The sequence below is a fragment of the Falco biarmicus genome, chromosome 16 (genome assembly GCF_023638135.1).
Source record: "Falco biarmicus isolate bFalBia1 chromosome 16, bFalBia1.pri, whole genome shotgun sequence".
In the NCBI taxonomy this organism is placed as follows: domain Eukaryota; kingdom Metazoa; phylum Chordata; class Aves; order Falconiformes; family Falconidae; genus Falco; species Falco biarmicus.
This window is the reverse complement of record NC_079303.1, coordinates 2106297-2133878: the sequence shown is the minus strand read 5'-3', so window position 1 is coordinate 2133878 and position 27582 is coordinate 2106297. Positions and strand designations below refer to the sequence as shown.

General features: G+C 50.7%; 2 protein-coding genes across 6 annotated transcripts; one reads left to right on the top strand and one right to left on the bottom strand.

Moving 5' to 3' along the window:
* The first annotated feature begins 4815 nt into the window (after positions 1-4815).
* Positions 4816-15432, top strand: PNPLA1 (patatin like phospholipase domain containing 1). Its single transcript, XM_056361827.1, has 8 exons — positions 4816-5463; positions 8302-8534; positions 9600-9665; positions 10940-11152; positions 11521-11581; positions 11668-11808; positions 12119-12218; positions 12730-15432. Exons 1-8 carry the CDS (start codon positions 5262-5264, stop codon positions 12842-12844), a joined length of 1131 nt encoding a protein of 376 aa, XP_056217802.1. The 5' UTR covers positions 4816-5261; the 3' UTR covers positions 12845-15432.
* A 115-nt stretch (positions 15433-15547) lies between these two features.
* LOC130159797 (omega-hydroxyceramide transacylase-like) lies at positions 15548-27142 on the bottom strand. 5 transcript variants are annotated; one of them, XM_056361824.1, is made up of 12 exons: positions 27060-27142; positions 26213-26449; positions 24269-24401; positions 23014-23084; positions 22220-22269; positions 21154-21261; positions 20295-20515; positions 19830-19895; positions 19109-19318; positions 18962-19022; positions 18238-18459; positions 15548-16294 (listed from the first exon to the last, which is right to left on the bottom strand). In XM_056361824.1, the coding sequence occupies exons 3-12, from the start codon at positions 24287-24289 to the stop codon at positions 16173-16175; spliced, it is 1152 nt and encodes a 383-aa protein (XP_056217799.1). In that variant the 5' UTR covers positions 24290-24401; positions 26213-26449; positions 27060-27142; the 3' UTR covers positions 15548-16172. The 5 variants fall into 5 exon arrangements, with proteins under 5 accessions (XP_056217799.1, XP_056217798.1, XP_056217796.1 ...); XM_056361823.1 differs by lacking the exon at positions 23014-23084; XM_056361821.1 differs by lacking the exons at positions 23014-23084; positions 26213-26449; positions 27060-27142 and adding an exon at positions 25871-25961.
* Positions 27143-27582: the final 440 nt, after the last annotated feature.

Genomic DNA, 27582 nt, shown 5'->3' with positions numbered 1-27582 from the left:
ATAAATTGGTCCCTAAATGACAGCCAGGCTTGTCCGATGGGTGATGTGTGTGGCCATTACACACGGAATAACGCTTGCCTTGCTACAGCTGTGGTGGGCTGCTCCTTTCGAGCCAGATGCAAAGGGGCACAGAGAGTCTTACAGCAGATACACGGGGCGGTCCTGCCATTTTTTACTATTTATAGCCGTTCCCTTTCCAGCAGAAGGAGATTTATTAGCTGAAGCAGCTTGATCTGACACCAAGAACTGGGTAAAGCTTGGACCTGGGTGGTGCATGAGCTGCCGTCACTCCTTTGGGGACGGAGGGGATTTACGGTGACTGGGGTCCCACCTATGAGGTCTAAGACGACGAGAAATGCCAAAGCGATTAAACCCTCACGTTCCCAGCTAATCTGTGCCCAGACCCCTAAGCAGGGCCATGGATTAAGGCAGCTTGGGGCTGGGGGGGATTGCCAGTGCTCAGGAGCATCTCCCTTGCCAGGGTCAGAGCCAGCCTGGGGCGAAGGAGGCAGAATTTTGGGGTTTGCAGTGTGCAAGAGGTGGAATGATCCAGCGGGGTGAAGGTGATGATGGTGGCAAACAAACCTGCGGGTCTGGGTTGGCACCACGCGTGGGGTGACAGTCCCTCTCAGGCCACCGGTGACAGCCTGGGTCTGCCCGGCACCGCCTCTCCTGCAGGATCTGATCTTTCCAGTCCTTTTAAAAACCGAAATAAAATAAAATGGGGAAGCAGAGTCCTCGCAGGAAGGAAGCAGCCCTTCCCCACGCAGAGCAACTGATGGAGATGCAGAGGGCTGGGTCACCGGCTGCCGAGAAGCCCCAGGGTGAACGCATCCCTCGCAGGGGCTCTGTCTATTTTAGCCCAGCTTAATTAGGACAGTGAAAAACACCCGATCCCACTCCTGGGTCCTGCCCACTGATACCAGCAACAAGCACAGCACCAGCACCGCGTTTCCTTTTGGCTGGGAACCAAGCTGGGAGACTTTTATTGCAGGAGAAACCGAAACCTCTCTCACCTGTTTGCCACTGGCACGACATCCCTGTACCTGCCCGGAACCCTGGGGACTGAGCCGGGCTGTGACCAGGACAGGGCAAGCTGGTGTCTGGGACACGGTGGGGACTGGTGGGAGGATCATGCGGTTGTTTTGCATCCGAGCTCATGCGGTGCCGAGTGTGGGCTGGGATTTGCATGGAGCAGAAAAGGGGTTTGTCTCCTCGCTGACTTACCGGAGGACATCATCTTCCCTCGGCACATGGGACACACCTGCCAGGGAAAACACCAGGGAGAAGAACAACTCACCACTCTCATCCCCTTCTCCTGTGCTTTTCCTGACGGCTGAACCAAATACCCTCCTGTGATCACTGGACATTTCCCACCCCTTGGGGCAGCGGTGCTGGGGAAACAAGGAGCAGAATCTGCACAGCCCATTGCACAAAGGGCTCCCAGTCCCAAATAACCCAACCCAAAGCAAGGATGCTGCTCCAGCCCAGCGCGGTGGGCTGAGGTTGGGAAGGGCCAGCAGTGCAGCACCCCAGGGCTGGCAGCTCTCGGAGCGCTGGTCCCTTCTCATGAGCCACTCCAGCACCTTGGCTTAATGTCTGGGTTATAAAATCGAGAACCTGAGTGTCTGTGGCCACTGAAGATATTAAGACAGTATTAAAGAAGGGCAAGTTATTAGCCCCAGAGTTTTGATTAGGTTCCAACTCTCGGTATTACCTTCATCCTTCCTTAAACGCCCTGCTCTGGCTTCAAACAGCTAAGACAATCGCCTCGCCTGAAAATCCCTGGGATCATGGACACTGGCCATCTGGGCACTGATCCTGCCTGGACAAAGAGCAGCCTCGCACCCTGCACAGCCCCCTGCCTGCCTGGTGCTCAGTGCAAGCTGGGGGCCCTTCTCCTGAAAGCATCTCAGGCTGCTCCTATGATCTTGCGTCTCTGAAGCCGTTAGTCCCCGCTAATCCTGCTTTGCCGGGTGCCAGGTGGGGGGAGGGTGGCTTAGAAAATCAGCCTGGCACTTATGAGCCAATTAATGCAAAATTCGCTGTCACTAAGAGGATGATGACAAGGTTTCATCTCACGGGAGCGTGGCACCAGGCCAGGGAGGATGCTGTCTCCTGGGATGCTGTCCCAGGGCCTTGATGTCTGCGGTGGGTGAGGGTGCAGGGTGGATTTTGCATCCCCCCCGCCTTGAGAAGCCCCCCCCGTAACCCACTGCAGGATAAGGCAATTTGTGGGGAACGCTGTGATGTGGCTGTGCACCCCCTCAGCCAGCAGACCCCCGAGGTGTGTCCCCAAAGCCCAGCTCCCCTTGGGCTTTCAGGGTCCCAAGGGGACCCCAGGGTATCTCAGCATGCTGCGAAGTCCTCGCAGGTCTGAGCTGCCCGATTTCAGGGTGCTGCTCTCCCCTTGCCAGCCCAGATGACTCCTGTCCTCTGTGCACGGACACTGATCCTCTTGCCCATCCTGCCTTGCCTCCCCTGCCCCTCTCCTGGGGCTGGCCCTGCCCTGGTGTGGGGCTGTGCTCCCTGCTGGGCTTTCTCCTTGTTAGAGACATCCTTGCATCCACCAAGCACCTCCCCACGGAGCTACTCACTTGTTCTCCTGCAGGGATAATGGCTTTTTCGTAGCCACTGCACTGTCCTTCATCATCTGGCTCTGGGAATGGAAAATCCCATTTAATACATTACTTCTGTAAGGAAAGAAACTAAGGCAAGGAGCCCGAAGGAGAGCCTGGGGGAACTGGGGGAACATCTGCCGGCTCAGCTTGGCTGGGATTTGCACTCACAAAGTGTTCCCGGAGCACCACATTTTGTAGCGAGTCCAGCTCCTATGAGGAAACCATCCTCATACCGTGCACTGGATGGAGAAGCGTGTTCCTGCACGTCCCATGGGATCATTTACGCTATTCCCAAAGCCTGGCAGCTGGAGCTGGGCTCCACCGAGGAGGTGCAAGTGCTGAGTGAAGCAGGAGCATCCTGCACCTCTTCCGTGCGGTGCCTGTTGAGTTCCCTCGGGGCCTGATGCACTTAATTGGCGGAGTTAATGCACAGAGAACATGGAAACAATTTCTTCCAGCGTGCACTCCTGTCCTTGCCTGTCTGGGTGCACTCGTGTACTTGCCTGTTCGGGTCAGTTGCAGTGAGAGCAGATCCGTTTGGCCCTTCTGCCTGCAGGTGTTTGCCAGTGCTGGAAAAAAGTCCTTTACATGGAGGAGTTTGCTTTCCCAAGGGCTGGAGGGGACAGTGGCGTGAATCACACAGATCAAAGCTCAGGTACCACCAGAAGGCTGGTAGAAAGGCTGGGACATGTGGGAGACTCGCCCAACGAGGGGATAATGTAAAAACGCCATCAACCATTGAAATACAAGAAATGAGAAGACCAACTCCAGTAAGGCTGTGTATCCAGAGCAGGATGTGGGCGCACGCCCATGCCCTAATTCAAGCAGTTGATCACCTCCAGGATAGTCCAGATAACATTTCAATCTGTCTCTGAGCTGCCAAGTCACTCCTGCTTGTCCTGTCGCCCATGCAGCAGCCGTCGAGGACAGACCATGCTGTGCCGAGTGACACTTCTCCGGCGGAGTTTGCAGGCAACGTCCACCCGCTGATGGGCAGCCACCGGTGAAACTTCAGCCCAGTGACATGTGCACGTCGCCGTGGGGGTCTCTGCCCCCAGGTGTTGCAGAGGACACAGCTCTCATTGTGGGGACCTGGTGATGGCTGGAGAGGCCAAGGGAAAACGTGACAATTTGGGGTGAAACAGCATTGCGAAGGCTGTACCAGGGTGCTGGGACCATCCTCTGTTTTCTTATTTTCATAGGATGGGTTGGGTTGGAAGGGACCTTTCAAGGCCATCTAGTCCAACCCCCTCCATGGGCAGGGACACCTTCAGCCAGCCCAGGTTGCTCCAAGCCCCGTCCAACCCAACCCTGAATGGTTCCAGGGATGGGGCATCCACAGCTGCTCTGGGCACCCTGTGCCAGCACCTCGCCACCCTCATCATAAATATCTTCTTTATATCTAGTCTGAATCTCCCCTTTTTCAGTTTAAGACCGTTACTCCTTGTCCTATTCGTCCAGGCCCTGCTAAAAGTCTGTCCCCATCTTTCCTAGAAGCCCCTCTAAGTCCTGGAAGGCAGTAGGATCCCCCTGGAACCTTCTCCCGCCCCGTCCTGGCCAGGCTGCTCCACCAACATGGAACGAGACCCCCAGCCTGCACCCCACTGTAACACACGCACCTGGGTGATGTGTATGTACACACCCTCGGAGGTAACGTACGTCACCTTCACTATATAGTGTGCACGCTGTATGTATTTGGACAACATAAGCGGCAGAGTATTTAGTAATATTTAATAAATCCATCTGTTTGAAATGGCAATTTTTATTCTGTGTGTTGGCAGCAGAATTAGGTTATTGAGGCTAAAAAGACACCAGGCTCTAATCGATGGAATTTCTCCCTATTTTTAAACTATCATCCAGCCAATGCAGACAGCCCAAAGGCAGTTTGATTTTGGTTCGGTAACTCCGGATTTGGGGAAGGCAGTGCCGCTGTGGGCATCCTTCTGGGGGCTTATAGAGCACCGTGCTGGGGGAAAAGAGGAAAGCACACCCAGCTCCTTGTTCCCTCCCCCAACAAAGGATATCCAAGAGTCAGGCATGGACAAACCCCTTCCAATAGGAAGGAAATACAAACAGTATTCCCAAACCGAGCCCAATGTAACGCCCTGCATCCACCCCTTGTGTAACACCCTCTGGCTTTAAGTGTCTTTACAAGCCTTCACTCGCTCACTGCTGAGCTGTGCCTAAGCTGGGATTGACGGAGAATCCTATTTAGGAAAACACCCTTGATGAAGAAAGCACGAAGCAAAGAGGAAATTTTGCATGGATCTTTCCAAGTGTGACGGGCACTGTAACGCGGGGACCATCTCCGGGAGGGCTCCTGGGGCGCTTGGGATCACTTGGTACAAAAGGAGAGCCTTCATTCAGCCCCGAGCATCTGAGCTGGCTGTGGTTGAGGATTACAAGAGCTGTTTTGATCAGGGGAAAAATTCTGTTTTTAGCACAGGCAGCAATTAAAATAGCTCGTGAATCTAAACGCCTTGGGGAGCTGTCATAAAAGGAGGTAGAAAATCCATCTTCTGCACTCCTCTGCAGCCAGAGATGTGCCTGGAGAAAGAAGAGGAGAAGAGAGCTTGAGGGTCACCTGGTGAAAAAGGACAAGCCGAGCCATCGAGCCAGACACGCCAATTTGATCTCCAGATGGCTGAGGAGGGTCTCCGGGGTTCAAGCACCCCCTTCTCGCTCTCCTTCTCGGGCAGCGGCTTCCTTGCCCTGTACCAGGTCGGGGTGGTGCAGTCCCTGCTGGAACTGGCTCCCGAACTCCTCAAGTCTGCCTGCAAGGTCTACGGGTCGTCCGCCGGCTCGCTCATCGCCGCCGCCGTCGTGTGCGGCATCGACATCGGTAAGACAAGTCATGGATTTCCTTACTGTAGAGTTTTGATTTCAAAATAGAAATGGAGGGGCTCATGCTTTACAGCACTGGTGCGGCCGCGATACTGGTGTCACCTCACAAGGCACAGACTTGCAGATGGTGCCACTGGTGGCAGCCACCCCGGAGCAATTTGGGGTGATGTAAGTTGAAAAAGCCGGTTGTTGCTGCCGGAATGTTATCTCAGATCGTGGGGTAGATACCGCCTGGGTAAATCTGGATGTACCTGTATTTTGTTGGCTCATTTTCCTGCTCTTGCTGAAGGAGCAGATCTCCTTCTCTTCCTGCTATGAGCTCTAAGGGGAGCTGAGATGTGTCCCAAAGCACGCCTGCACGGGTGGATATGCCCACGTAAAGCCCCCTTGTCCCCGATGGATGGGTCCCTCGGCACCCTTAGCTGTGGGGGACAGCAGCGGCACTCACATGGGCACCTACAGAGCTGACAGCTCTGTTTTCACGTTGCTTTGGGTGATCCCACTCAACCTTCCCAGCACAAGGGGAGATGTGGCAGGATTCCTGTTTCCCGATAGCAGAGCATCTTTCCCTTCGGCAAAAGCCCGAGGGCTCATCAGTGGGATGTGCCCAGGGAACAGCAGCCCCCGCCCCAGCCCAGGGCTGGGGTTTCTCTTATTGCCACAAAAGAGGTTTTACTCTGAACGTCTTTAGACAAGGCGCCCCCAGCAATAAGATCATCTATGTGTAGAATTAATTCAGAGCAGTTAATCCACTTTTAATAATCACGTCCTCACATATTTCCAATTAGTGTCTGTGGGTAAACAAGTGTACACAAGACTTAAGTCTTCAAAGGCTGATCCAAGCCTCGCTTCGAGCGATGGGACATTGAGGGGGGCGGGGGTTTTAGGGTCCAAATAACGATGGAGGCAGTTCCTGAAACCTCTGGTGGTTGCTAGAACCATTCTGCTAGAGCTAAAAATAATTCAATACTTTGGCAAATATATTTAGACCAAAGAAAAAGGAACCTTTCTGCCCTAAAGGGGATGAATTCCCCTACAAATCAGCAAGGGCCCCTAAACTTTCCCCTCGGATTTCTCAGGCCGATGTAACTGGATGGAGCTGGGGCTGTCCGGCAGGTATAAATCCCTCTGGTAACTGGTCTTGCTGTGGGAAGCAGGGCTGAAATGGGGGTCTCCTTCACTGGGGGTGGTAGGCACCATCCACTTAGAGGTGCTGACATGAGCTTGTGCCCAAAAGCATCTTCTCCAGGGGAAGAAAAGACCTTTTGGGTAGTGATGATTCTGGTGGGTTTCTAATGAGGAAAACAAATGTGGCACAAACTGTCCAATTCACATCGGGGAGGACTGGGGCAAAAAGAGAGTTAAAGGTGTGCTTGGCTCCTGATGGGGGGGTCCCATGGGGGGGCTGTGGTCGTGTACCCGGCCCCTGCCCTGACCCAGGCTGCGTGTGGAGCTCTGAGCTCCTCCACAAGTCACCTGGGCACACTGTGTGACCAGCAAGCCGGTGCAGCTGGGGACGGTCATGGCACTGCGTGCCAGGGTCACCCCTCGCTCGTCCTGAGCCAAAGTCCCATCCAGAGCCAAAGCCCCAGAGCCGGGCTCGGCTCTCACCTCCTGCCTGGCAGTTTACCGGCAGTTTTTCCATGTTTTTCCCCCACTGCCAGGACACCGAGCAGCCAGGCAGGGCCCAGCGGGTGCATCACCTCCCTGGGGCACCTCTGGCTTTTTCAGCATCCCTGAGGACTCTGTGTAAACCTGCTGAGCATTAATCATCACGCCACATGGCCTGAACATCAGCCTAAACATTTATAACCCCTCTTAATACCTACGTTGCTGCAGTTGCCTTCGGGACACTCCATCTAATCCATGTCTGTCCCTGCTTTTAAAGCAACCTCACGAGACAGCCTGGAAACCTTTGCCCCTACAAATCTACGGTGCTAAGGCAAACCTGGGGCTTTGTGCCAGCACAGGGTCGCAGGGAGCCCACCCGGGTGCAAGGATGGCTCTTTGCAGCGCTGAGGAGCTGGACAAGCCTTCTGCTGCGAGAGTTTAACCCCCAAGGTGCGGTTTTCCCCCAAGCGTGCTCCCCATTTCAGCAAAGGGACCAAGCTCACTCCTCGGGATCAGGCTGACCGTGGGTTTGCTGCACCCCTATTCCCCCCATCCTGCACAGCCTGGCGTCTCCTGAGCCTCGGCTGGGGCTCAGCAGCTCTGCCCCTTTAATCCAGCTTTTGGGATGTGCAAGACACATGTAATGACTATTAACACCAGCTGGGAGGTCACTTGGGGAGCTTGGATGAGTGGGGAATCCCAGCACGATGGAGCCAGGGTGCCTGGCTTGCAGGAAAGCCCGAAGGAGAGGAGGTGGGGATCTGCTCCTTATCCTCACCTTTGAGCTGTTCCAGCTCCCCTGGGACGCTGGGGCTGCCCACGTGCAAAATCGGAGGTGGAAAGCAGGAACGTGTTGTGCAAGTCACATTGGCACCGATAACTCAGTGTCTGCACCTGCGTCCCCATTCCCAGGGCTCTTCGGAGCCTTTCCCTAAATCCCCGGCCATGCATGTCTCGAGCACCCATCTCCGGCGGCGCAGGCGAGGGTTTCATCCGTGGAGCTGTGCTCAGCCATACGTTGTCCTTTGAGGATGTCACAGGGGTGATCTCCTGCTTTTGTCCTGCCACAACGTCCCCTGCTGTAGCAGCAGCATCATCCTGGGGTCAGGCATGGGGGCAGCAAGAGGCTTTATTTGTAAAGGAGCATTAAAAACAGGATAAAAAATATAACTGTTAGGGCAGCGGCGATACTGACTTTCTGTCTTTCCCCTTCCCTCTCTGTCAGATGACCTAAAGGAATTCTTCTTTGCCATGGCAAAGGAAGCCAGGAGAACCATCCTGGGCCCTCTCTCTCCCAAGTGCAGCTTGATGGCAAATATCAAGACTGTTCTGGAGCGGATGCTGCCGGAGGACTCGTACCAGCTGGCTTCGGGGCGGCTGCACATCTCACTCACGCGGGTGGCAGATGGCCAAAACGTCATAGCCTCGGAGTTCAGCTCGAAAGAGGAGCTCATTCAGGTAGGATGCCGTAGGAAGAACCCTGCCTACCGCTTGGGATGGAGGTACCTAAGCGCTGACGACTTTAACTGCACGGTTTTCCTGCCCATGGTGGGGAGAGTGTCGGGAAGCTCTGCCAGAGCCATGGTCCCACACCAGGGAGCTCCATGAGGCTTGGCGGGAGGGAAGAAAACATTGTTGGGTCCAGAATCAGGCAGGAATAAATCATGCTAAAAAAGCAGGAAGTTTTCCAGCCTCAAAAAGCTGATGCTGACAGGTTGGCCAGCTCTAATAAGTGCTAATGACCCTCTACAAAGAGCTGTGTTAATGCTAACATGACCTTTCAGCCTGGACAAGTCTCTCCTCAGCCAAGTCCCATTGGCGGTGACTCTCCTCATTGCCTCAGCACTTTCCTGGGGGGAAAGAGCTGGACAAAGCCCCTGTGCTGCCCAACAAGCAGCTGACGGACCAGTACATTAGAGAGAATCCCAGGGTAACTGGCCATGGGACCCTGTGGGCTTGCTTGTCCCGGGGAGGGAGCAGAGGATGGCAGCTCCACAAAGACGTTGGTGTTCCCCCCGTGGTGCCGGCCAGGTCCCCCCAGGAGCCTGGGATGCTCCTTCCCAGCTGATGAGGTTGGTGGCAAATAGTTGCAAACGGCCCAGCAGTGGCTTTGTCATTGAAAAATCCCAGCAGAATGAAAACACCTTGTGAGGATGTCTTGGTTTTGTCCCAAAACCCACAAATAAAGAAAATAACCCCCAAGCTTCACCTTGTTACCGTCAAAGGGCAGCGTTCGGACAGTGATATACAGCTATACAACTGTAATATTGCTGGCAGCTATAAAAATGAGAAATGAGGTGCTGTGGCCTTCTCAAGAGAAGTGTTTCAACTGTATTGAAATGAGATGTTTTCCTCTTCTTGAAACCTTTCTTCCTGACACAGCCAAGTGCCAAGCACAGGTGGTGCTGCCAGCCTGGCTCCAGGTGATTTCTCCAGCTTGGATTTGCAGGCACCCAGTCAACGGCTTTTGTCCAGGAGAACTTGGACAGGAACATTGACTTCTGCAATCCCTCTCCTCCCCAGGCTCTCCTCTGCAGCTGCTTTCTTCCTATCTACTGTGGATTCATCCCTCCATCCTACCGGGGTGTGGTGAGTGATATTTCCAATAGAACATACGTTCCCAGCAGCATGTTCTGGGGTTGGAACTTTACGTTCCCTTGAGCGGAGAGGGCTATACATGTCGAGGCTTCTTTAGTTCACGGAGGATGATGAAGTCGGTGAGTTTGTTCTTCCTCCCATCCTAACATGATAGTTGGGCGGAGCTGCCTACGGACAGAGCCTGGATGAGTGATTCTCGCCTCGCAGATCTCCAAAGCGAGAGGAGAGGACGCCCACACCGGACTTTGTCACTCAAGCCAGTTATCCCAGGCAGGATCTGTCTCAGTGCAGATGGCTCCATTAGCTCAGGTGCAGACTTGCATGGCTGAAATAGCCCGAGTCCGTGGGAGGATGGATCCTCCCCCAACCACGTGCATATTCCTACTCTGAGAAACACCCCAGCAAAGCCAACGGATTTGGGCTGGCTTCTTGCTAACCCTCAGCGAAGGAGGAGCGCAGCAGCGTGGCGGCGAGGCGTGGGGACCTGCCTGTGTGTCGCAGCCCACAAAGCCACGATTCCAAGTTTGCAGCTGGGATCGAGCTGGGATCTTTCATTGGATTGTCAGTCTGCACTGATTGAGCCTATTTAGTCCTGGGCCTTCAGGTCAGATCTCCAGCCTACCCCGGGCTGCAGGGTTTGCCCACCAAGTGCCTAAAATTTGCAGGACCCAGAGCTCAGTGGCGTTGCTGCTTGAGGCTCCTCTGCACTGTAATTTCAAGAGCATTTAATGGGACCAGCTGCAGTCCTTGCAACCTCAGATCCCACCGAGGTGGGTGGCAAATTCAGATTCCTTTTGGAATACAGCAAATGACATTTTCCTTGCCCAGTGAGTAATCCTCCAGGGCTTTGCAGGCAGTTATTAAATGCGGGAGCCCTGCTGCTGGAGCTCAGGACTTGAAATTTATGCGACACTGTAAATTCAGCGATGTTTGAATTGGCTAATGACTGCCAAAACAACTTGACAAAGCTTTGTGAATTAAAATAATTACATTTCTAGTTTAATAACTGCGGTGGATTACAGCACCTTATCGAGGAGCTGGCTGGGTGCCGTAGGCAGGGCAGCAGGAGTTGGCAAAAGGCAGGATAAAGAGCGAGGGGGGAGGAAGAGTGGCTGTCGCAAGCGGGAAGAGAGGACGTGCTGGGACTGGTTCACGGCAGGAGATGTCGCCTTTGCAGCTGCTTGCTTTCCTCTCGGTGACGCTGACCTTGCACACAGGCTGTAGCAACCCTCAGAGCCAACCCTCCCTCTGCTCTTCACCCGCAGCGATACGTTGATGGAGGATTCACCGGCCTGCAGCCCGTCTCCAGCTTGGAGGAAGCCGTGATCACCGTGTCCCCCTTCACGGGAGAGCTCGACATCTGTCCGCGGGATTGCCCCGCTATCTTCTTCTGTTTCCAGATCTTCAACGGCAGCATTCAGATCTCGATAGAAAACCTCTGCAGGATTAGCTACGCCCTCTTCCCACCTAGCACCATGGTAAGCCCACCAGATCTTCCCAGCTTTTGTTTTGGTTCAACCAAATTAATGCTGGTCCTGCCTTCCCAAGCTTTGAGGTTCAGCTCGACCTCCGTTATTAATTAATCAGATTTCAAAGGGAGGGAGCAGTACCCACTGTTTCTGCAGTGCATTTTTTTGGTGGACACTGCTGACGGGTACCTGTGATGGGGTCCGCCCTGGTTTGACAACCTGCAAAGGACCAGTGCTTTGGTGGCTGGAAACCAACCCACGCTAGCTGCCTTCCCAAATGGACCATCCCAACCCTCCACGGTCAAAAAGCCTTGGTTAGGTCCTGCCACTGCCTGGCTGGGGGGCTCTTTAGTGACCTCAGGTGTTTCTCCTTGCAGGTCTTGAACGACATTTTCTCGCAGGGGTACCAGGACACTGCCCTTTTCCTGTACAGGAACAGTAAGTGTCACCCCAAGACCTGAAGGGCAGCGAAGAAATGCGACGCACGCGCAAGCATCAGCCCTTTTTCTTTCCGTGTCTCACAGATGCCTTTGGCTTTAACTACTTCAATAGCAATTTCTGCTTCGCCAGCATGTGCGGGAAGAACGACTTCGCACAATCCAACAGGACACGCACCGGCCTCCGCAAAAGGGTACTGCAGTACCCGCTCCCTTGCTTCCTGCCAGGTAGAGGATTTGGGGTGCTGACCTGGGGGTTTGGGGGTGGCTGGGGCCACTGAGGGCTGCTGCAGTCTTTGAGAGGAGCAGTATTAAATTTAAGATATCATTATCTGTTCTAGTAAATATTTCTAGATCTGCGGTAGCTGTTCATGGAGGGGCTTTGTAAGAGAGGCTCCAGCTGGATTCTGGCCTGGGCTTCAGGACCTGCAGGCTGAGCTGCAGCAAGAGTTGCTGGACAAGAGGAATTATTGCATTTAGGGGATTATTTCTAACTACTGATCTTGATTTATTTCTGTGTTGTCATTCACGAGCACAGGCTTGGCTCTGTGGAAGAAAGAGCAGATAACCGGACTGCAGGATCCACTGTCAAAAGTCCTGTTGCAGCCATACAGGCTGCCAGCTTTTTTCAGGAAGGGGTAAGAGCATCCTGGCAGAGGCGTCGAAGCTGAGAGGGATACAGAAACCAGTGGTTGTGCCTTCAGCAGTGGTGAGACAGCTGAAGGGACATGGTGCAAGCTTAGCATGAGGCGTGCAGGCATCCCTGCGAGCCCAGCAGTGGGGGCTGCAGCGTCCCTCAAATGGCAGCTCTGTGGGGAATGCACGGGGCACTCTCCGGGGCGGTGGAGGCTGGTGGCAAGTCCCTCCTTTTCTATGGACCAGAGGAAGCTGATGCACATCGACTGCATAAGCAGGCTTAGCGGCATCCCTCCTCTGCAGGGGAGCTGGGTATTCTCTGAAGGCAAGCTCTCAGGAAGAGTGGGCATGGCTAGCAGGAAAACCATAGGATTGCTTGGTTATGAAAGAATATTACAGCGTGCATTCATCATTCACACCCTCTCCCTTTTGCTGCATTTACTGGTCACTTAATATGTGACATTAATATGTGACAATGGCAATAAAGTCAGCCTGTTTATTTTGGTTTTGCAGGTTGCAGAAGATGTGGCGCCTGCTGGGAGGTATCAGCTCCATGGTAAACTGGTTCCAGAAGCTCCTCCAAACCGCGGTGCCTGGTTTGCCTAAGAGAGCCATGGCCAGGACGTGAGGTGCTTGGAGAATGCAAACCCTCAGCGGAGGAAGAGCAGGGTACAGAGCAGGGAAACCCTGAAGGACCTCACCCATGGGCTGAGCATGGCTAAAACCTCCAAACCTGGGGTACCCCACATTAAAAGTAGCTGGTTTTTTTCCCTGTGATATTATTTATTTAGTGACATCTGAAAGGAGCTATGAACCAGCCTAGTGCTGCTTCCCCACAGCAACATGTTCCTGTTCCAGAGCATTATCTGCTGGGCTCTGTCCTAGCAGGACATCAGACGCATCCAACAAGATCCTGAGAGATGTTTTGGCCCTAGAATCTCAAGGGTTCAAGGCATTTAACTTGTCACACAGACAGCTTTTAAGCCGTAACTCCCCAAAACCTACTGGCAAGTTACTTCACATGCAGCTGGTGAAGAGACCTGCACAGGACGGTTTCACACTGCAGGCAGCTACACAGCTCCTCAGCTGTGAACAAGCCCTTCAGTATCAAATGTCCCTGGGGCTTCTTGTCCCTGTTGATTCATCCACCCTGGCTCAACTAACTGCCAGCTTGTTCTCTCCTGTAACCACCCTGGATGGGCCCTGGGGGTCTCCGCCACCACATGGTTCTGCTGCCCTGGGAAGTGGTGGGCAACATCAGAGCTCATTTCACACACCAGCACGGCTGCTGGGTTTTGATGGAGTGTTTTGGGGGTGGTTTTGGTTTTTTTTTCCACTTGAGGAAACTAGCTGGTTTTGTTCCCAGTAGTGCTGCCGCAGTCTCCCTGCCCAGGCCTGAGCTGCTTCCAGATGCCAGCCAAGGCGTTTAACTGCGGTGCTGCACCTGCGATCAAACAGCAGCCTGCACAGGGGAGACAGGGCAGCTGTACTTGCGTGCATGCACAGCCCAGCCACTCCACTTGCTGATCGCCAGCAGCATCCCTCCCCCTGCTTTAACGCAGATTACAGGGCAGGCATTTGCCAGCAAATGTCACATTTCAGCTGTTTTCCTCCCACTCAGAAACTTTCAGAGAGATTCATCAAACAGAGAGAGAGGGAGAAGCCTTAGGGAGCATCACACTGGGCAGGAACTAATTTTTGTTCAGTTCCCTGAAGTTATTTTACCAATTACATATTCTTGAGCTTCACACACCCTTGGAGGCCTGCTTCTCCTGCCAGCAGAGCTAGGTGCACATTTGGACCCCTCTGAATTTGCAGCTGTGGAGAAAGATGAAAAGACCTAAAGATTTACCTTCCCCTACTTCGAAATACCACAGTCTTGCAGACTGCATCTCTTATTGCAGCAGGAGAGCTGACATTTCACAAATACATTCGTTTTTTTCATGCAGTTTTCTGTAACTCGCTGCTACAAACAGCTGTATGGTCCAGGCAAACATGCCTCACGTAGCTGGCCTGCATGCAGAATGAATTAGCAGCACACTTAATCATCCCAAACACATTTTAACATCAGAAGCCAACGGACTGGCTTTACCCTAACCGAGTCTCCCCTGTTTGTTGGTTCCCAATGGGCAACAAACTGATCACAACAGCCCAAGCCATTTATTTGAATGAACAGCTCATTCAATCGCACAAAGGGAAATGGTAAAGAAGGAGGTTTCATCCAAAGTGCCCTGGAAACTGCAGACACAAACTGGGGGACAGTGGAAGGCTGCATCAATGTAAACAGGTCCAAAATTAACCATGAATGCTCCGTGAAAGACGAATACGTTCTGCTGCTTCTGGTTGAAATCGATGACCTGGAGATATTTTCTCTGCAATGAGCTTGCTAAAAGCAACTTGGATACTTATTTGCTTTGGATCCATCAAAACCTACTCCTGTCTTCCTTCCATCCTGGACAGATTCACATCTCTCAACCCCTGCAGCCAAAGCTGGGCTGCTCAAAACCAGCTTGCAAACTGTGACTATGCTCCTGCCACAGATCGAAGTGGAGAGGGCACAGAGACACCCACTACTCCCCAGGCAGGAGCGGGGCCAGCCAGCCCATCATCTGCTTTTGCTCATATTACACTTCTGCTTTCTCCCCCCAGGCAGACAGCCCCACTTCTGCAACAGCCCTTGTGCCAGGCTCCTGGTCTTCTGAGCAAGCACCACCACCTCCAGGCAGGATATAACTATTTCAGTCAGCCTCAGGCAGTTCCACTAGCCCTATTCAAATGGGAATTAAAATCCCCAAAAGAAAATTTTCCTATAGGAATTGGACATCCAAATCCACTACACTTGCCTGCAAATCTTAGTCACAAACAGGAGCACAGTTTGAACTACCTGGTGCATCCTACCTGTCCCTACACAACATAGTGCTTGATCATAAAAAGTTAGCAAAACTTTGAGAACTTCAACAAAAAACAGCCTACAAAGAACACCCAAAAAACCCCCAGTCATAGCACAGAGCCCCCCTGCTCCAAACCTGCAGCAATGTGCCAAGATATTAGTCTTTAATGACTTGCCATTTAAATCGGCTGCCTTTTGTTTTATTAATCCCCCATCTTTTCAAGCAAGCACACCTGGTGCTGTCTCCTCTGCATCAGCCTGGAGCTAGCGGCAAAAGGAGGCTTTGCCAGAGGCAAGGGATAGAGGCAAACTTTGTCATCTCTGAATCACTGTCGGGGTTTAACCCCAGCTGGCAACCAAGTACCACGCAGCTGTGCACTCACCCCCCCTGCAGCGGGATGGGAAGGAAAATCGGGGGAAAAAAAGCTACAACTCAAAGGCTGAGATAAGAACAATTTAATAATTGAAATAAAATATAATAATAATAATGAAGGGGAGAAGAATAAAATCCAAAGAGATGGGGAAAAAAACCCAAGTGATGCTCAATACAATTGCTCACCACCCACTGATGGACACCCAGCCAGTCCCTGAGCAGCAATCAGCTGGCCCCAGCCAACTCGCCCCAGTTTATGTACTGGACATGACATTCTATGGTATAGATTTCTCTTTTGCTAGTTCAGGGCAGCTGTCCTGGCCGCATCTCCTCCCAATTTCTTGTGCCCCTCCAGCCTTCTTGCTGGCAGGGTGTAAAAAACTGAAAAGTCCTTGACAGTATAAACATCACTTAGCAACAAATCAAAGCATCAGTGTTATCAACATTATTCTCACACCAAATCCAAAATGCAGCACTGCACCAGCTACTGAGAAAATTAATTCTATCCCAGCCCAAACTAAGACAATCACCTTGTGCAGGAGTTTGTTTCACCCCTAGGGAAGCAAGCTGGGAAACCCAGCTGAACCCAGTTCAAACCAGCTGCAACAGATCCTGTCTTCAGCCTAAAATGCCTCCTTTAAAGGTGGGTCATGGGAAGCACCTGGGGTGGGATGGAGGTGGGGTTGTGGCTCTTCAGTGCAGCTTGGTGTCTGTCTGCAGGCTGGGCTGCCAGATGCTCTTTTTCTCTTTAAAGAAGGAACTGGGGTCAAAGGGAGCAGCAGGGTCAGAAATGCTCTTCTGCAGCTGGCATGGCCCTGAAGGGAGTAAAACCATGTTGGTCAATCTGATGGATGCTTCTGGCAGTTCTTATGAGACAAACTGGATCCGAATACCTGACCAGGGCTGCTGCTCTCCTTCCTGTGGTCTAGAGGGTAGTAGGTTTTAATGTCCTTAAAATATTGCTCTTGTACCACTATGCTGTTGCTTGCCCTGGTCTGCATTGAACTCAGCAGAGATGTGAAGCCTGAGGTAGGTGAGATGAGAGTTTGGAGACAACCCACGTCAGGAGCACTCTCTAAAGCTGGATCGCTCTGCGGATCCAGAGGGGAGTCTGGGGGCCTGATCCATGCAACTGAGCAAATGGAAACAAACATGTGTCCAGTCCTGCTTGTGGCTCTGGCTGCAGGTGCTTTACGCCAAGCTCTACTTCTAGTCTAGATCTGAAAGATGGTGCAGCTTGTGTCCTGGTGGGCACGTGGTTACAGGGGCAAATCCTTGTGGCTAACCTGCTAATCCAGCCTGAGCCTGGCCCGTGTGCAGGCTCTACCGCAGCAGTAGTCCTTTGGGGATATTCTCACTTATTCAGGAAAATGGGTGCGAGTTGTTCACAGGTTTATACCCTTGCTTGTTTGGTAACATCACTGATATTATAGTATGGTGCAGATAAACAGCAAAAAGCCTTTTCCTGGCTTAGGTCATCAGGGCTTTTCCTTCCCAGAACTGAAAAACCTGATGCACTTCTCTGGAGACCGAGTCCTGACTGCCTTCTTGGTTGCTTTCTGGCCTAACAAATGGGTCTTAACTCTTTCCACAGGTGACCATTGTTGCCTAGCTGCAAACCAGAGACTGAGACCCCCAATAGACCAGAGCCTGCCCAACCTCCAAAGGAACCTGGTTCCTACTGTGCTGTTTTCAAAAAACTCCATGTAGTTCAGACTGATGAAGCCTTTAGAAAAGCAAGCACGGAAGTAAACTGTACAGCCTAACTGTGTCCTGAATTTCTACAGTGAGTCTCTTTCCATAGGTAGAGTTGTCTTGTTCTCAATAGAAATGTCACCTTTGCTTTCATTTTATGTTTTTCAAGCTTTTATTTTTAGAGCCGGAATGGTTACAGCCCTGTTCTTTCCCCTTTATGTTCCTCATTTGGCGTGGTCCTCCTAGATACAGCAGAACAATATTTGGGGTTTTTTTCATTTTTTATTTATGTGGCAACGTTTTAAACCATCACCATGTTGGAAAAGCTGTGTAGTTTTCCCTAAGCTGACAACCTCTGAAATGTCAAAAGACCGGGAAAGAAAAAGAAAATAAATAATAAAATTGAAAGAAATGTTGCACTCCGGCATGTGGTTCTTCATATTCTGCTAGTAACAATAAGACAAACTGGAATCTGAAACACTGAGGGTTCTCCAGCTTCCCATGTCAAAAGTGAAATGGGAGAGGGCGTTATTTTGCATAGCATTGCAGAAAACTATCATTTTTAGATGTAAACCTGCCTTATGTTGCTTAGAAATGATACTGCTAGAGGTTTACCTGCAGCTCTAATAAGCTTTTCTCAGCTTAAGTATTTACACGTCTGCACACCAGAGTTACTTAGTAGAAATTTTGATTTGTCTGGCACAGCAAAGTTGAGACACAAACCATTGAGACACAGCTCCTTCCCCCACCTTTAATGAAATGATGTGTGAACAGAACCCGTTATTACCTGGCAAGGTGAGGAAATGGCTTGCTTCACAGAAAGAGCTCCTTCTCTAAAGAGTCCTTCTGACCTGGCCACAGCCTAAGTCCTCATCCCTCACCCACAAGTTCAGCATGAGGCCTCGCTAATAACCACTGACCCAAGAGGGGACTTTCTCCCAGTCCTGATGTTCTACTGGAGCCTGCAAAAAACCCACACAGCCTCTTTTGGCAGCGAGAGCCCTGAGCAAGCGTCACTTAGCTCATGAAAAGTGATGGGGTAAAGGAAGTGCTGGTCCTCTACCTTTCTGACGGTGGAGAAGGTGGTGTGGGACTTCCTCTTCCACTTCATCTGCTGCCCGGATGGTCCCTGGATTCTCTTCAGTGACATCCTCAAGGTCTGTGGCTCTGGAGCAAAGTAGTCTTGTTTCTGGCTTCCAGCGCAGGGTCCTTTCACCTTTCTGACATGATTCATTGCCCAATGAAAGCATAAAGTCCTCATCAAGGTAATTTACGCCAAAGTCACCTGGTGGGAAGAGAATCCAGTTCTCACTTCTTGCTGCTCAACTACCAGGTCTCCAGCAGTGTGAGGCGTGAAATAACTGGAAAATAGGGGTGCTGATAACCACAGTGCATGGCTAATCCGAGTTGGGTTTCTGGGTCGGCGATCACCAAACATCATTGCTTTGTGCATCAGTGGGTTATCAGTCTAACACCACACATGGCGCCTGAGCCTATGCTTCTCCTGTCCAGGTCCTGGGGACCTGTGTTCCATGGGAAGCTCTACCACGCCCAGTGTGGCAGAGAAGAGGGGAGCTGACATCACTGGGGGGAAGGGGTGACCAGGGAGCTCTAGGAGAGGCCACAGAGAAGGTGGGACTCTAGTAATCCTGGCAATGCCAGGGATGCAGGGATCTCTCTGCCCTGGTCACTCTAGGTGCACTGGCAGCATCTCTTACCTTCTATCAGCAAATCAATGTTGTAAGAGAAGCACCTGACCTACCTGCTCCTCACTCCCAATCACTTACTCAGTCTTTTTAAGAAGGAGACTGTGTCCTGGTAGCCGTGGATATAAAACTGGTCCAGAACCTGCAGGGGGGAGGTGGTGGTCAGGGCAGATGGGCCAGCTATAGGGAGGGGTCTCATGGCTCTGGGTACCTGTAGAAGCAGCTCACCTGATATGTGGGAAGCTGAAAAATATACTGCAAGCGGCAGATGTTTATTTTTGATATCTGTAAAATACAGTCAGAGAGTTGGAAATTGAAGAAGGCAGCTGGGCTATCTTTGGGACAGATGTCGTATTCGCCGGCAAAAGCAGACACGGTGATTGTGGTCCGGGACGTGAAGTTGGCTCGCCACATGCCGAGTTCCCCATCAACATAACGCTAGGAGGGAAAACAAGGAACGCTGAGCCTTCCTCTTTTCAGAGAGGAGAGTGCTGCACCACATATGCATGCATTAGGGGTTTCTTCCCCACCCAGGCCCAAACCAGACTGAGTTACTGCGGCTACACAGATCTCCTGCTGGGGAACAGCCCTGCCTGCTGTCCCATGTGCTCCAGGTCTACACCCACCGCCTCCTCCCTTCCAGCCAAAAAATTACTCTTCAATGAAACTGGAGGAAAATGCAACAGAAAGGAGTTGAACTAATCCCGGCGGCCAGGGTGAGGATGGACACTTTTGTAAGAAGGTCAGTTCTGTCTGCAGTGAGGTCAAATTGCGGGGCACCTGGCTTCAGTTCTTCATACTGCAGATGCTGTGTGATCACAGCACCAAGTGACTGTGGTGGCAAACACAGCTATAAACATGCTTAATGCCACCACTGGAGAAAGGGCTCAGGCTAGATGGGCCCTTGGCGCGAGCCAGGATAGGATCTCCAGACCACAAGGCTACTCACCACCCCATGGTACGTAGGAGGGAAAAATCCAAAATACAGAGGAATGAAGCAGCTGCACGTTATGGCCTGTGGGTGAGATGCGAAGCACGGAGGTGAGCAAAGAGCCAAGAAAACCTGTTGTCTTTGGGAATGGTGGCTCATCTGAATGCCAGAATGGGGACCCGCGGCTGGGCTATTGGGCACCACTGAGTATGGTGGACCAGACCATGCCTGACATCCACAGCCAGGGCTGGAGAAGTAAGAAGGCAACCTGTGAAATGCCTCGTTTTTCTCCATGCGTACTCAGGCCCATTAGATAATTCAGCCAGCAATCAGAAGGGCTGATTTTCTTATTAGTTTCAGCTTGTGACCCTGTCTGCTTGCCACTCTGGCTTCAGAGGGTGACAAAGACAGAAATCATGGCATGGATAGGCAGTAAATCCCACACCGCTCTTACCCTCGCGGGGTGGCTGTGGCTGCTCTCACCTGAATGAGGTCCTCCTTTGAGGCAAACTCTGAAATGGCCACGCTTCTCCAGTCGTGCACACGGGTGACGATAACATGCAGCTTTCCAGATACCAGCTCGTGGGCATTCGTAGGCAGGTATTTGTTTAAGCTATCCCTTAAGATTTTAAGGACTTTTCCTCCAGGAAAGTGCCCCAGTGAAGAGATTTCCACCGTGTTGAAGAAGAACAGCTTAATCTCCTCTAAAGCAAAGCGAAGTGATCATTCCACATCCCTTATATTATTACTTACACACTTTCTGGGCTGCACTTCCACCTAGTAAAGGAGCATTTTACCATGCTGGTAAATGCTCATAAAGAGCCATTATTTTCATTAGGACTGAAGGTCTCATGAGAGGACCCAGATTTTCCAAGGACCTTCAATACTGCAGGAAGCAGAAGTATTTTGTTTTCTTTCCCCATGTCTCTCCATCTTCATCTTAAAAATTTTTGGAGATATGGGAGGAAATTGACAGGAAGCCTTTGCATAGTTTCCTCTTGTTGGTTCTGCATCTCTGCCCCCTTTCTCCTCTGCATTTTGGGAATCAACAACCCCAAATGCCTTATTAGGGAGGGCACTTCTGTGTCTTATGTTAGATACACTTAGAATTAATTCAAATTAATAAGATGCAATGACTTATTTAATAACTATATCTAGTCTATTTTCTCTGTGCTCGTTAATTTACCCATGTTTTCCACTCCTAAAGAGGTCAATAAAGTAAAATTCGGAGGAATTAACCACTGATTAATGACAAATAAAAAGAATTACCTTTTGCAACTCCAAAATTTCCAGACATTCAATCTCTTTAGACACAGAATAAATGAAAGTGCACAGCCCTTACCTAGATCACAGTCACACAACACAAGTGTAGCTATAATCGATCCTGAAGATGCCCCATAGATCCTGGATGCAGATTTCAGTATGTCTGGTGACAAATTCTGCAAAGCAACTGACACTCCAAGTTCATATATTATCAAGAAACTGCAGCCTCTAAAAAGTACAGAGAAAGGTCTTCCCTCGTTCCCATTTATCTTCATCACCTCTGCTAACAACAAGCACTCAGGCCACACGAAAGCAGCTGCTCAGAACAGGTTTGGAGGTTTTTTTCTACAGCTGTGGCTGTTTCCAACCTGCTTCTGTTTCTGACCACGCTCTTGCTGTCTTATATCTGTTGGACATAGATCTCTAAGCCAAACGCACAATGAAACAATAGCAGTGGGCAGAAGCAGATGACGTGATGTCTTAATACCTAAGGCCACTCATTAAAATAAAATCATTACATTGCAGTATGTTTTTAAGGTGTGCACTAAGCTGCTGGGTAAAAGCCCCAGGCACCATGGAGGGCCATCAGTGTCACGAAGCAGCCCAGGGGAGGTCAGCAGGGCCTCAGCAGGGAGCCCTCCAGAGAGAAAAGCTGCTTCCCCAAGCTGGTGGACTGCTTTAATGGTACCCTGGGGTCCCAGCCTAATTTTCCACCATCTTGGGAGGTGGGAATCGGCAAATATTCCGTGGTACACAAGAGTGTTGAAAGGTGCTGCTCAAAACTGTCTTGCCCCATTTGTAACAGGTTACCAAAGCTCAAGCCAGGGAGTGGAGAAGTTGGAGAAGGTGACTGGATTATTAAAGAAATCATAAGCCACGTTGTTCTCCTAGTTTCACAATTTCAAGGTTTGAGTTTGCTTACAAAAGGCTAAAAACAGGGAGTCCAGGTAACAACTTGTGGCTTAATCTAACTCCTAAATGGCTGAGGTTTCAGTAGAGTAACAGGTCAATAAATTAGTAAAGAGGGGGAAAAAAAAAGTCTGACAAACACAGTAATCTATTGATTATTCATCCAGAAATGCAAAGCCTTCTCGGCCTTGCAGCTAGGTGAGACACTGAGAAAGTGCTACGGGGGAAAGCAGTACCGAAAGCTGGGTCCTGTGATTCCACGAGCATTGCAGATCCCACCACAGAACTGCAAAGGAAAAAGAGAAAAGAAAAACTGAAGACTCAAGAAAAGAGGAATAAATATATTCCATGCCTAGTCAAGAGAACAAATGCACTGGAAATTATTTTCCGTCTACTCTCTAGCCTAAGGAACCCTACAAATTAACTGTAACGAGAAGAGTTAATTCCAGAAGCTGCTCTGCGCTATTTATTGGGTGCAAGAGGGATGTGGCGTTTGAAACCCTCTGGGGAGCCACACAAAGGATGCTCTTTGAGATTGAAGAAAACTTTGATGCTTAACTCTGGGAGAAGGGCAGAAAAATAGAACCAGCCTTGCAGAAGCAACAACATTGCCACTGCTTCAAGCCTTGGGTTCAAGCCCTCCTCCCCTAAGTCAGCAGCAAGGGCAGGGAGCTAGAGTTGTGACACATCATTGCACTGCTTTCCAAACACAGCTGGACAACTGAATTACTCAAACCACAAACCAAACCCACGGAACAGGCCATGTTTTACTCTTAATTGCATCTCTGTATTACTGAGATAGTTTGTAAATCCATTTGTTTTAACTTCTTACCCAGTCTTGCAGCACCAAGAAGTAAATAGTGTTTATAGGGGGAAAGTAGAGGGAAGCCAAGTCTCTACCTGCTTACTCCATCATGAGCACATACTGCCATCTCACCCTGTCTTTCAAACCCACGGATTGTCCTTGGTGTCCTTCAAAATGAGTAAGGAGTGAAAAAAAAAAACAACCAACAGAAACAAAACTGCAAACCTGTTTATACAGCCCTTGGTGGGCTTTGCGTCGGAGAGAGGTACCCAGACCTCAACAGTGGGGCTTGTAATCTAGAAGAAATCCAGGCGATCTGAATTAGAGTGACCCAGGTGGCATAAACAGTAGTTGAGACACCCTGCTGTGGAAATGCAGAAGCTGCTTCTTGGCCCCTCTCTGCCCTGCACCAGGATGGGACACAGATAGTGTGCAACCCTGTGTGATCAGGGGGCTGAAGCCTCTCCCTTATGAGGAAAGGCTGAGACCCCTGGGCCTGTTCAGCCTGGAGAAGATGGAAAGGGGATCTTATCAAGGTCTACAAATACCCTAAGGGCAAGTGTCAAGAGGGTGAGGCCAGACTTTTTTCAGTAGTTCCCTGCAACACAAGAAGTTCCATCTGAATAGGAGGAAAAACTTCTTTGCCTTGAGGGTGATGATGTACTGGAACAGGCCACCCAGAGAGGTTGTAGAGTCTTCTCTGGAGACATTCCAAATCCACCTGGACAGGATTCTGTGCCACCTGCTCTAGGTGAACCTGTTCCAGCAGGGGGTTGGACTAGCTGATGTGCAGAGGCCCCTTCCAACCCTGATCAGTCTGTGATTCTGTGATGCCCTGAGTTTCAGGTCTGTTGTTTTACTAGGCCAAATGCCTTCATGATCTTTGGCGTGTGCTGTGTCTCCATCACCGGGTCAGAAACAGCTGCTAGCAGAGGGACCCTGCTGGTTTCTCTCTCGTTCTTCATGCCAGCTTTGGGGACAAAGCCAAATCTGGCTTTGAGCAAACTGACCATCCAGGGTGGGCCAGTCTGAAGCACCACTTTGGGTAGTTAAATGAAACAAAGGAATACACGTGCATTCACAACCTGACAAAACAGGGCAACACCCAAAATAGGCTTTTCCTCCTGTGGTATTAAAATGAACCAGAAGCCGACCTAGCAGCCTAGTCAGGACACAGCAGGGAACAGGCTGACAGATGCCAAGAGGTTATCTTGACTCCCCAGTGTGGCATATTTTAGTGTTGAGCTGATGCCAAACCAAAACGTTTTTCTTTCACAGATCTTCTGCAATGACAAAACTGTGACCTCAGGGCTGCACTGCTCTGAGAATCCAGTGGTGTTCCTAACCCACGTACGGCTTCTGATGTGCAAGTCATTTCAAGAGAAATGGCTTTGAGGAATTCATTTCTGTGGGACAATGAATCACCTCACCACTCTGAATCAGATGTGAAGTTTGTCAGACTTCAAGCACTAACACATACCTCAACAAATGCATGAAACATGCAGCGGATGAGCCGGTACTGTTGTGCTTTGTGGGATTTAACTGGCTGTGAGCTGCAGGTGCATTGCTTCCCATGCAGACCGCTGGATGTCCAGAAATATCATCTCCTGTGACTGAGAAAAAAGGAAAAGCCATGTCCTCAATGTTTTTTCACTCAGCCACGTATAATACAAATTCATTCCCCTCAGACAGTAATATCTGGCTACTCAAAATGCATCGCCCTGGATGAGGAACCTTTTAGCTAGGCAGGGTGTTCAGGGCAAGAGGCAGAGGTCAGGAGGTGTTGAACTCATCCAAGCTATGTGCTGAGTCACCTCCCAAAATTTCCTAACCCAACTATACTTGTGCAGTGCCCAACACTGATCTAAAAGCCCCGTGACAGTTGGAAGGTCCCTGGCACGGACAAACTGTGCCGGACCAGGAAGAATTTTGAACTCTGAAGCTGCTGATGCAAAAGACACTTGAAAAAAAGTTAGTGACTGCAAGATGTTGAGCTGGAGAGGGCTCATGGCTTGAACAGAAGAGCAAAGCACCTGTGAGATTTCCAGAATAGGAAATGTTAGGAGTCTGTTTCCTCTCTCTCAAGGTGAGCAGGGATTAGCCTAAACTGTATCCTCTGTCACACATCCTGGAACAAAAGGGTGCAAATTCTGGCTTCAGCTTCGCATTGAAATTAGCAAGACCATCTCAACACCAACCAAAGATTCATCAACCTTGCCTATAGCCTATGTATAGCACATATCAGCCTAGCCTCATTGCCTTGCTGCTTCTGTGAATAAGAGGAAGCAAGCTATTGTGCTGCAGGGTCCAAAACAGGGAAACTGGGCTTTCCCTACAGTGACAGCAGGAGAAAAAAAGTTAAGGACTGGGGCAGCGGAAGAAAGAAATTGCTGTAGAAATCCAAGATAACAGTTTTATTTTGGGCTGAAATCTTGTGTAAGAGTCTAATCTCAGCAAAAATCAGTTTGTCTTTCACTTTCATGGAAGCTGAACATTTTTTTGTTTATCTGTGTCTGAAAGTGATTAATCAAGGAGTTTCCTTGGCACCTCCCCAGCTTAGTGCACTGAAACAGGAGCATGAGTAAAGGTGTGGCTGTTGACAGGGGTCTGAACTTGCCCATGCTGCGGGAAATGCTGTTTCTCTGAGCTTGGCAATGTGTGCTGTGCTCAACCCGTGCACCTTGCCTACCTCTTAGCCAGCTCATGTGTTATATCACAAATCCCCCGCTGCCTCCTCACCAGGAAAGGCTGTCACTGGTCTCAGAGAGCATGCTCCTATCTGCCTGCCCTCCTTCCAAAAGACTGATTTTAACAGAGCTGACATGATCAACACTTGGGCCGCTGATTTCACTGACAACCTTTATTGTAATTAGGAAAGAAAAAAAAAAGGGGAAGGGATTAATGATCCATCCTAGACCTTGCATTATAAATCAGTATTTCTGACTTTGGCAGCTCCCAGAATGTGCCCCAATATACTTTTTTTTTTTCACTTTATAATGGGAATATGATGTGTAAGTTTCCAGACTATGCTATGTTTACCATTAAAGAAACCCTTCCCCTCCTCATATGACAAGTATCTCACCCAGGCACATGACATGATGTCACTGTCTACAGCAGCCAGATGAATTGTCCTAATGGTGATGAAAGCCACTGACTTCACAGGTGTCCTACGGCTGCAGGCAAGGAAGTAGAGTACAGTGCTTTACAGTGCTTGCAGACAAACAGACCCGCTGCAGCAAGACCGAGCCCCTGTCCTGTAGATGTTTTCCTGCTAATAGCTGCACACATGGGGCTTTGAGGACAAGGAAATGTCTGAAGCAGATCCCCACCTCTAGTCTGAAGAAAGGCACTACTTCTTCATGCTAGTAGAGATTCTTTAGCCTTACCAGACCCTTAAGAGCACCCTGTTACACTAGTAAGATACCTTAGCAGTAGATACTACACGATAGCGGAGCAAAGTTCCATCGTCCCCTCTTTTTAGGTAGGGGAGACCTGGGCAGAGCTGCTTCTACAACAAAAGGCAGCCAGAGCCACACAGGACCTTTCTGATCATTCATCATCAGCGCTTATGGCCACACCGCTCAGCTCTTCAGTGCTCTTGGCTGCTTTTGGGATTGCAATTGCCACCGAGGTCAGCAAGTCAGCAGCCACATAACCCATTCTGCAAAAAGAAAAGCCCAGGGAAAAGGTAAGTTTGGCCTCTTAAAAGTTTTAAGGCTTTAAGATCAGTATGAGGATGCAGAAACCTGCAGGCCCTGAGGAAGAATCGGAATACCTCACACAGACAGTTTAACGAAAAGGGCTATCACACACTGAAGAGAAAAACCACAAGTTGCAGAACACCCTCCTAATCTTCACAGGGGCATTTAGCATTTCTTTCCAACAACAGCAGCCAAAAAAATCAGGACACCCGAACTCCATGTGGGACACAGCCCTCCCCCACCACAGGCCCAGCCCTTTGCTTTAGCACCTGCCTCAGACACAGCCTAGGAAGGGCCCAGCAGCAGCAGGCACCCCAGAGCCACCAGCCCAGAACCGGGGGGTGAGCTGAGCCCCCAGAAGGGCCGAGAGGACCCCTGGGTGGGGGAGGGGAGCCCAGGGGGCCCCACCTCAGCACCCCCAACACACTCTGGGGCAGGCAGCAGTGGGGCTGGGCCACCTGCACACACACCCCCCCCCCCACCTCCCTCCTTTTCCCCTTACAGCTCCGCTTCAGCCTACAGAAACAATGAAATATAACAGCAAAAAGAGCCAACCGGACTGAAGCAGACCTGTCCCTCGCGTTTTTAAAGCCTGCCGGCGAGCGCATGCTCACGGCCGGCACGTGCTGTGTCCGCCATGTTGAAGAAGGGCACGAGTGAGGGCGGAGGCCCCGCCCCCCCCCCCCCCCCCCCCCCCCCCCCGCGGGAGTATAAAAGGCTGGGCGGGAAGGGGGAAGCTGTGCCTTACTGAGGTGACGGGCTGTGGTGGGTACCTGTGTTGTTGAGTCTCTTCTTGTCTTTTTCTGTTGGTTGGTTTTTTTTTTTTTTTTAATCTTATGTTTCACTTTTAGGCTGCTCTGTGTCTGTATATATTGTAGCTGTGGTGAAATTTTAAGTGTAAAGTACCTTACAGCAGGTGCTGGCAGGGCAAGCTGCAGGCTAGGGTTCCTTAGCAGACCTTGGAATGGCCTGGGGGAGTCTAGGGAGCCCCCGGAGCCCCGTCTGCATGCAGCTGCTGCCTGTAGACAGCTGCTGCCCTGGAAGGCATATGAGAAAATGAACTGATCTGAAACAGCTTTTTAGGGTTTTTCCT

What these genes read in the sequence shown, in the direction of transcription:
- LOC130159797 (XM_056361821.1), bottom strand. An exon ending in ATCACAGGACCCAGCTTTCG is followed by an intron (nt 21,262 to 22,219) that starts GTACTGCTTTCC and finishes TTGGAGTGTCAG; the next exon opens with TTGCTTTGCAGAATTTGTCA. An exon ending in TTCAGCTTCCCACATATCAG is followed by an intron (nt 19,023 to 19,108) that starts GTGAGCTGCTTC and finishes TCCCCCCTGCAG; the next exon opens with GTTCTGGACCAGTTTTATAT.
- PNPLA1 (XM_056361827.1), top strand. Translation starts at nt 5,262, where the DNA reads ATGGCTGAGGAGGGTCTCCGGGGTTCAAGCACCCCCTTCTCGCTCTCC. An exon ending in CGTGTGCGGCATCGACATCG is followed by an intron (nt 5,464 to 8,301) that starts GTAAGACAAGTC and finishes CCTCTCTGTCAG; the next exon opens with ATGACCTAAAGGAATTCTTC. An exon ending in CCTTTTCCTGTACAGGAACA is followed by an intron (nt 11,582 to 11,667) that starts GTAAGTGTCACC and finishes CGTGTCTCACAG; the next exon opens with ATGCCTTTGGCTTTAACTAC.